Here is an 8,068-nt window from a genome sequence, read left to right on the forward strand (position 1 = left end):
TGCTGCCTTTGGGGGCAGAGCAGGAGGGCAGGACACGTGCCCAGCCTGCAGCCGGCCACGGCACATCCAGCCCTCAGCAGCTGCGCAGAGCCAAAAGGCAGCTTGACGGCCGAGTGAAGAATCTGTGGCGTCTGCCCCAGCAAAGGGAGGAACCTTTGGTGCCCGGCCAGGCCGTGCCATGCCCACATCTGGGAGCATCCCCCCAGCTGTGGACTCACCTGCAAATTGGGCCCCAGGGAGCGTGTCTGAAGAAGGTGCCAGAATCCAAGTCGATCATCTTCAGCTGCCGGTGGCCAGGTCGAGGAAGAGCTTGGCATCCTTGGGGTTGTCCTTGGTGTCTCCAGCAGCAGCCCCACCTGATACAGCTTCTCCAGGGGCTCCTCCTTCCCTGGGGGCCAGACCAGGCTGTCAGTGCTCTGCCCAGGGCCCCAGCCACCAACGAACCAGGACAAGCATAACTAGGGTGGATGGTGGCCACCAGTGCTTGCTACACCAGGTCTCCAGCTCCGCCCCAGCACAGATGTTCCCATCTGGTCATCCCTGCTCAGAGCTACAGGCAGGACAAAAACACTCTGGTTTTCTTTAGCACTGATTGCCATGAGATGTGTGGAGCTCTTACCTGTCAGGTCTTTGGATCAAACTGTGCACATGGACCTCTCCCATCTTCTGGGGCAGATGAACACCCTGCAGCCAAGGATCACTGAAGAGGTCTTCTAAGGATGGCCTGTCCAAGGGTTGCATGGACAAACACCTCCTGATAACATTTTGGCACTCTGAAGAGAGAAACCAGAAACCAGCAGTCAGTTGGAGAAGGATCCCGTCTGCTTTGCCCCTCCATTCCCGTGCCCAGGCCATGCTGGGTGTGCCCAGAGCTGTGCCTAAACTTCCCCATGGATTCTCTGTTTGGAGGAGAGCAGGACATGTGCCACCTCCTCAGCAGCTGCCAGAGCAGGGTGCTCATCAGCCTGCTGCTGTCTCCCAGCACCGGGATTCCCCTGTGCCCAGAGATGAGGACCCACCTTGAGAGAGCCATCGTGGGAACAAGATGCGCCCCCAGATGAACTGCTGGCCCCTCCTGAACGGGTGCTTCCCCATGACCAGGTGGTACAGCAGGAGGCCCAGGGACCAGATGGTCGCTGCCTCGCCGTGGTAGCGTTGGTGGTGGATCCACTCTGGTGGGCTGTAGGGCAGGGTTCCTATGGAACACAGACGGAGTTCATCAGGGGATGCTGCAACTCCTAAAGCCTCGCCCCGGCATCCCTGGGCGTGTGGGGGCTGGCCCCCTCCCGCCCCCACCCAAAAGCAACTTGGCTCAAGAAATAACGCCGCTCCTAGCAGCGAGAGGGGGAAGCCGCGGTGCTACAGCCAGGCTGGGCCGTGAGATGCCCAGGAACATCCCCTGAGAGGGCTCACCTGCAAATTGCCTGTAGGCTGTGTCTTGGAGGAAGGCGCCACAGCCAAAGTCGATCAGTTTGAGCTGCCCGGTGGCCAGGTCGAGCAGGATGTTCTCGGGCTTGATGTCGCGGTGCAGGACCCCGCAGCTGGTGCAGTGCCGCACGGCCTCCAGCACCTGGCGGAACAGCCCCCGCGCCTCCTCCTCCGGCAGGAACCTCCGCTCCGCCAGGAAACCCGAGAGGTCCTGGCACCGCTCCGGACGCTCCAGCACCAACAGGAAGCCGTTGGGGAGCTCAACCCACTCCAGCAGCTGAATGATGCCACCACATCCAGAGGACAGCCTGTCCAGCAGCACGATTTCCAGGGGCGCACGGGCGCCGTTGGGCTGCCGAAGGACCACGATGCCGTCAGTGGGGCTGAGGCTGTGCCAGGGCTCGGGAACCCCTCACCCAGCCCCGGATGCTCTGGGCCCCCCGCTCAGCCCACGCCCGCTCTCCCTGCAGGGCTCCCGCCGGCTCTTCCCCTGCCGGGCCCCAGCTTCTCCCGCCGGCCCCGCTCACTCACCAGCTCGCCCCAGTGCTGGACGCGGGCCCGGGGCACGCATTTGATGGCCACCTGCGAGCAAAGGCCAGCAGCGGGCTCAGCTCGCCGCCTGCCCCGCCGCGCCCCGATCTTCTCCTCCTCCTCCTCCGCCCTCCTCCTCCTCCTCCGCCCGCCGCCAGCCCCGCCGCTCACCGGGGCGCCGTCCGAGAGCCGCGTCCCCGAGTAGACGCTGCCGAAGCCTCCGCGCCCCAGCAGCGAACCCAGCCGGTACCGGTCCTGCAGGGCCTCCCGCGCCTCCCCTGCGGGCGACACGCGGCCCCCAGCGCTCGGCCCGGGGCCAGACACGGCCCCCGAGCGCCCCCCGAGCGCCCCGGGCCGGGCATCCCCACCCGCCCCGGGCCCCGGCGGCTCGAGGCCGGCGGCTGCGCTGCCGAGCGGCGGAGCTCGGGCCGGGGAAGCCGCGGCGGAGGCGGCGGGAGCGGCCGCGCCGCGTGTGTCCTTAGCGGGGCCCGGGAGGAGCCGGGGCCGGGGCCGGGGTCGGGGTCGGGGCCGGGGCCGGGATCGGGGTCGGGGTCGGGGCCGGGGCCGGGGCCGGGGTCGGGGCCGGGGCCGGGGTCGGGGTCGGGGTCGGGGCCGGGGCCGGGGCCGGGGCCGGGGCCGGGGCCAGGCTCGGGACAGGCGCAGTCAAAGCGCAGCGATGCCGCCCTGGCCCCAGGCACTGATGCCCGCCCAGCACCGCCACAGCCAGCACCGCCAGAGCCGGGCGGAGCCCAGACCGCGGCGGGACGCCCGGGGCCGGGGGCGGGCCCGGGGCATGGCCCAGCCCTGCGGGGGGAGAGGGAGAGGCCGGGACGGGGACGCCGAGAGGGGCCGGGGGGGTCGGGAAAGGGACACCGGGAGAGGCTGCGGGACAGCGAGACAGAGTGCGGGACAGCGGGAGAGGGAGAGGAGGAACAAGAGAGGGACGGGGACGGGTCGTAGACGCCGTAGACTCGCTGCTGCCGCTGCTGCTGCCGCTGCCGCCGCTGCAACTGGAGCCCTGGGGCCGTTTGTCCGCGTGTCCGTTCCACGCTCCAGCCCCGCGCTCCCCGGGGGCAGCCCCCGAGCCGCTCCAAACACGGCAACTTGGCCGTGCTGAGCCCAGATCCAGAGGCCTGACTCCTGCGCCGTGGCAGAGGAATTCCCTCGGTCGCTGCTGTGCATTGTCCCTGCTGAGGCTCAGACACTGTCAGGACACATTCCCTGCTTGTAGGATTCGTGCCCGACCCAAGCACTACGCTTATGTCTCCAGCGTTACTTTGCAGCAAAAACAGGGGAAGGCAAACTCTGTGTACGGCCCATGGTATTTTCGAGGGTCTAAAACTCACTAAGTCATCTATCTGAGAGGTGAGATCCATTTGGAATTAATGGCACGGAGAAGTAGTGCAACACGGAAAAGGGAAGCATAGAAATAAATAGAGGAAAACCTCTTGGTTTATTTCTTGCATTTTCATTTCACTTCTGGAAAGCTGTTGCAGTTTTCCAGCAACCTTCACCACAGTCCCAGCTGCTCTTTTCAAGAACCTTTGGTGGAGAATGAGGTCGAGCTTCTGGCACCAACTGCACCTTCTCCTGGATTTCCATACTGAGTGCAGCACGACTTTTGCAGCAAAGCAGGACAAATGTTTGGTAAACTTTACAATTTGTCCTTTCTTTTTTCCTTGTGGGCTGGGGAGTTGTGCCTTTGGTAAGGTTTTCCTTGTTACTGTTTTAATCCAAGAAAACAGGAGGTGGCACCAGCACTTGTTGGGGAATGCAACCCTGACTGAATCCAGAGACAGAATCTCCCTGACACTGTGTGAGCTCCCCGGGCTGGGCTCAGGTTCCTGCTGGGACTCTGCAGAGAGCTCCAGCTGGGATCAGCAGCAGCTGGAAATACCTCTGGGCATCTCCCTTTTCTGCTGCTCGCAGGAAGCAATGAAGTGAGTCAAGAAGTTCTGGTTTTTCTTTCTCCGGGTGCATTTTTGCATTGTGTTTGACACCCCAGCGGCAATTTTTGTGATGGCCTCTCTAAGTTGATTCTATTTCAGCAGCACCAGCAGCAGGGCTGTGTTGGAGCGCTGCAAATGTGGCCTGTGTGGCTTTAATTCCCCTCGACTTAGTGCCCGGGGACTTGGGAGCATTTCAATCTCTTCTTTGCACGGTGCCTGTAACAGAAAGACTGAGTTCACTGTCACAAAAGCACAGCGGGTAGCAAGGATGGAAAAAGGCAATTGCAGTTGTCCTGATAAAATCCAGTCGGCAGCCAGAGGGGTGCAGCAGCCGCCGCGATCTCCAATTGCCAAGGCAAAGGCAGCAGCAGCCTCCTGCCGTCACCTCGGGCTGAGTGAAACAGTGCTGAAAACAGCGCTGGAAGCCGACCCTTCCTTTCTCTGGAGGCTGGGTCGGGGCAGCACAGGCGGCCCCTGAGCAGTCTGGGCTGTTGGCGGGTGAGCGTTGCTCCAGGCCGCAGTGGAGCCGGACAAAGGCCTTGGAAGGCGAGGCAGGAGCAGGTGGGAAGGGGCCGGCGCTGCTGCTGCTCCTGCCCGGGAGCCCCGGCCGGGCCGGGCCGGCGCCCGCTGCGCTGCGGCTCCTGCTGCTGCCAGAGCCGGGCGGGCCTCGGGGACAGGGAATGGACACGGGGGGACAGCAAAGGCCGGCGGGGCTGCGGGGATGCTGGTGCTGGGGCCAGCGCCGGCATGGAGCTTCGGCCGCAATTGACCCGGAGGGAACCGCTGGGCAAAGGCTCCATTTCAGCCTTTCTTTCCTCACGGCTGCGAAACGACCGAAATAAAAGGAGAACCAGCAGGGCCCGGCCCCTTCTCCTTCGGGAGGAGCTCCACGCCTGGGGCCGGGAGGGGCCCTGAGGGGCCGGGAGGGGCAATGAAGGGCCATGAAGGGCTGTCGGGGGCCAGGAGAGGTTCTGTGTAGCCAGGAGGGGTTTGAGGGGCCGTGAGGAGCCTCAGCCCCGGCAGCAGCGGGGTCCCACCGTGTCCCCAGGGCAGGGCAGCCGTGAGGGGCCGCGAGTGCAGACGTGGCAGCAGAGCGGGCTTGGGGCACCTCCGGGAGGGGATGAGAGCCTTCCCCAGCTCCAAACCACACCAAACCCACCACTAACAGGATTTCCCATCTTTAGAATCCACTGGCAACTTGGAGTCGACTGAACCGTTTAATCCCAGTGGAAAATGCAAGGGAATTTTCCTAATGAGTTACATCCAGCCTTGGTTAATCGTGTCTAAGATTTAAAAATCTGACCAGTGAAAAGTAACACTAATAAATAATAAGAACAATAGCAAGAAATAAACTCCCAAATCCCAACACTCAGCACCACACCAAAATGACCAACCTCATTTTTCTTTACTAGCACAAGGTTCATGAAAACAAATGCTGTTAACTTTCTCCACCTCACATCTTCCCCACCAGACAAATGAGGCCGTTTGCAGTGTTTAATACAAGTCACAATGGAGGGCTGGAGGGAAGAACGGGGAGACACTACCAATTTACATGTCAAACCCAGCAGTCCAGCTTCAAAGTGGAGAGAATAAAATGGAATGGGGGCAGGGGCTGGTCAGATGTTCCTCTAAAGGATGGCAAAATCACCTCCAAGTGAACAGGAGGGGAAAATCAATCCCTATAAACCACCCAGGGTGTTCAGGGACTCAGCTGTGAGGAGCTGGACATGGACAGAGGCATCTGGAACAGTTCTTTCCTCAGGCTGAGCTCTCCAGCCTCGCCCTGAAGTCAATCAAGTGCTTTCCCAGAGCATTCCATGGTTGCCAACCACCCTTCAAGATGTGGCTCACAGGAGCAGAGAACCTTTCTCAAGGTTCTGAGCAGAAAAAGTGGCAAGAGATGCCCAATTCAGAGCCCTGTTTAAAAACCTGGAAAATAAAAATCAGTTGAACTCTGAAGCCCAGCGGTGGCTCCCAGAATCTCAGAGCCAAGGGGAAACGGGAAAGGCTTTTTACAAGAACCAACGCTGAAGAGCTCCCAGATGAATGTGTGACATTTTGAGAGGCTTCCAATTTTCTACAGTTTTCCTTGAATTGTTGAAATTGATTTTGCCTTTGCCTCCTCTTGCACTAAAGGAGCCTCATTTCAGCAGCCAGGAAGGCAAAGCTCATTCCTGGCCCTGGCTGCTGCTGTCCGTGCAGCATTTCCATCCCTCCTGTGGCCTCTTCCCTCAGGGTCCCCAGCAGCAGCAGCAGCTGCCGGAGCAGCACATGGAAGCTGCAGATGGAAGTGCTGCCCACCCCAGCCTGAAGCTGCACAAGGATCCTGCTGCCAGGAACCCCAATATTCCCTCCCAGGGGCCCTGCAAACAGTCACCAATTTTCAGAAGAGCAGTGTGGACAGCAGCTGCACCTGGCCGTTATCCTCTATGAAAGGAAGAAAAAAAGACCTCAGCATCGGCTGCTCGGGGCTCAGCTGGGCGTGAGCCTGCAAACCCACAGGGCACCAAGTGTTTGGTGGGCACACAGTGGCCGTGGCTGGGGGCACAGAGCCTTGCATGGTCAGAGAGTGGCAGGAGCACCGCAACCAGCTGCAGGGCGACAGGGCTGGGTCTCAGCATGTCCTTGTCCAAAACTGCAAAGCTGAGCATCACGGCCGTCATCCTGACTGACTGTTCATCTGTGTCCCGCAGGAGCTCCACAAAATGTTCAGTCAGGGGCCACACTTTTTTGGCCTGTGAGGAACACAAGTCGTGAAACGCCGCCCTGGTGCCAACAGGGCCCAGAGGCCAAAGGCCTGTCCCGAGGTACTCGGGCAGCCGAACCAGGAGGCAGGAGAGCTGGGAGCAGCTGCCTGAGCTCTCGAAGCCCAGCCAAGCCCAAGCGACTGCATTCCCCAGCTCAGCTCCAGCCACTGCCCCCTTGTCACCATTGAGGGAGGGATCCTCAGTGAGCTCGAGAAGGGCCCTGAGCGCAAGGTTACACCTTTCCCTGCACTCACTCCGCAGGTACTTTGGGGGAGCGCCAGAGCAGCCGGCTGGCAGGAACATGGCAGCTCCCCGGGGGCTGCTTGTGGCCTCTGACACCCAATTCCTCAGGGCTTCCCACCAGCCCAGCCCCTCAGAGTCTCCCCCAGCCCGGCCAGCCTGCCCGGCAGCAGAGGCGCAGCCCCACAGCAGCTCCAGAGGAGCCCGATCAAGAGGCACCGCGGAGCCCTCAGCAATCCGGCCAGCAGCACACGGGCAGGAGGACACAGACGGCGGTTCCTGGCTGGCACAGGGCTTGTGGCCATCTCCAGGCTCCGGCCTCGCAGGGATGCCCACAGCTCCGGCCCCCACCCACGCGCTCTCTCGGCAGTGCAAAGGCTTCCGCAGGACCACCGAGGGCCGAGGGGCTTCTGGCCATTTTCCCTGCAAGGCTGCACGCCTGGGCAGCTTGCTGAGCACAAAGCACCCTTTTCCCCCTCTTCCCCTGTGCACCCAGGGCAGCAAAAGAAAAATCCTGGGAGTCCGTGTATTGTAACACATATCCTATATTTATATACTGAAGAAAAAAAAGAAGAAAAGAAGAATCCTGTAGAAGAAGAAAATCCCCGCTGGCTCAGTTGGCCCCAGCAGGCAGAGTGTCCCAGATCAGCTCTCCGCAGAGCTCCAGCAGCGCAGCCAGCCCAGGCCCGACAGTCGAGGCCGTGTCTTCCGTGCCCTGCGGAGCTGATCTCGCAGCTTCCGCAGGATGGAGTACGGAGCTCTCTGGACTGCCCGGAGGACCAAGGCTGTTTCAATGGCCAGGTTTCTGATGGCAGGGCTGCTGTCATCTGCCGTGTCTTCAAGGGCTGCAAGACAGAGGAACACGGGGCCATAGCCCTGATCAGCAGGGACCCGAGGAGAGCCCCCTGCCAGGGCCAGCCCAGCCCGCTCTTGCCATGGCCACGAGGGAGCAGGGACCAAGGGGATTGAAACATTAATTTTGAAGAATTACAGACTTTAACTGGATATTGCTGAAGTAAGACAGATAGACTTCCCTTTTGATAAGCAGAAGCCGGATTTAAGGAACTGATAAATCATGGGGCCTGTCAACTTATGTTTGTGTATTCTGACTAATCAATAGGCTTCAAGAAGGACAATGAATTCAGAAATCAAATACTCCTGGGAAAACAGGAT

At 60.8% G+C, this 8,068-nt stretch overlaps 1 protein-coding gene across 1 annotated transcript; it reads right to left on the reverse strand.

Moving 5' to 3' along the window:
* Nucleotides 1–615: 615 nt before the first annotated feature.
* On the reverse strand, nucleotides 616–2,321 carry LOC136303430 (serine/threonine-protein kinase pim-1-like; the record flags this gene model as incomplete). The annotated part of the gene is given in 6 exon segments (XM_066207099.1): nucleotides 616–773; nucleotides 1,020–1,196; nucleotides 1,414–1,780; nucleotides 1,960–2,010; nucleotides 2,131–2,298; nucleotides 2,301–2,321. Coding segments are annotated over 6 exon segments (942 nt in total), but the record flags the coding sequence as incomplete, so codon positions are not given.
* Between the last annotated feature and the right edge of the window lie 5,747 nt (nucleotides 2,322–8,068).

Source organism: Chamaea fasciata, unplaced genomic scaffold, assembly GCF_029207755.1.
Source record: "Chamaea fasciata isolate MVZ Bird 193981 ecotype frontalis unplaced genomic scaffold, bChaFas1.0.hap1 SCAF_33, whole genome shotgun sequence".
NCBI lineage: Eukaryota > Metazoa > Chordata > Aves > Passeriformes > Sylviidae > Chamaea > Chamaea fasciata.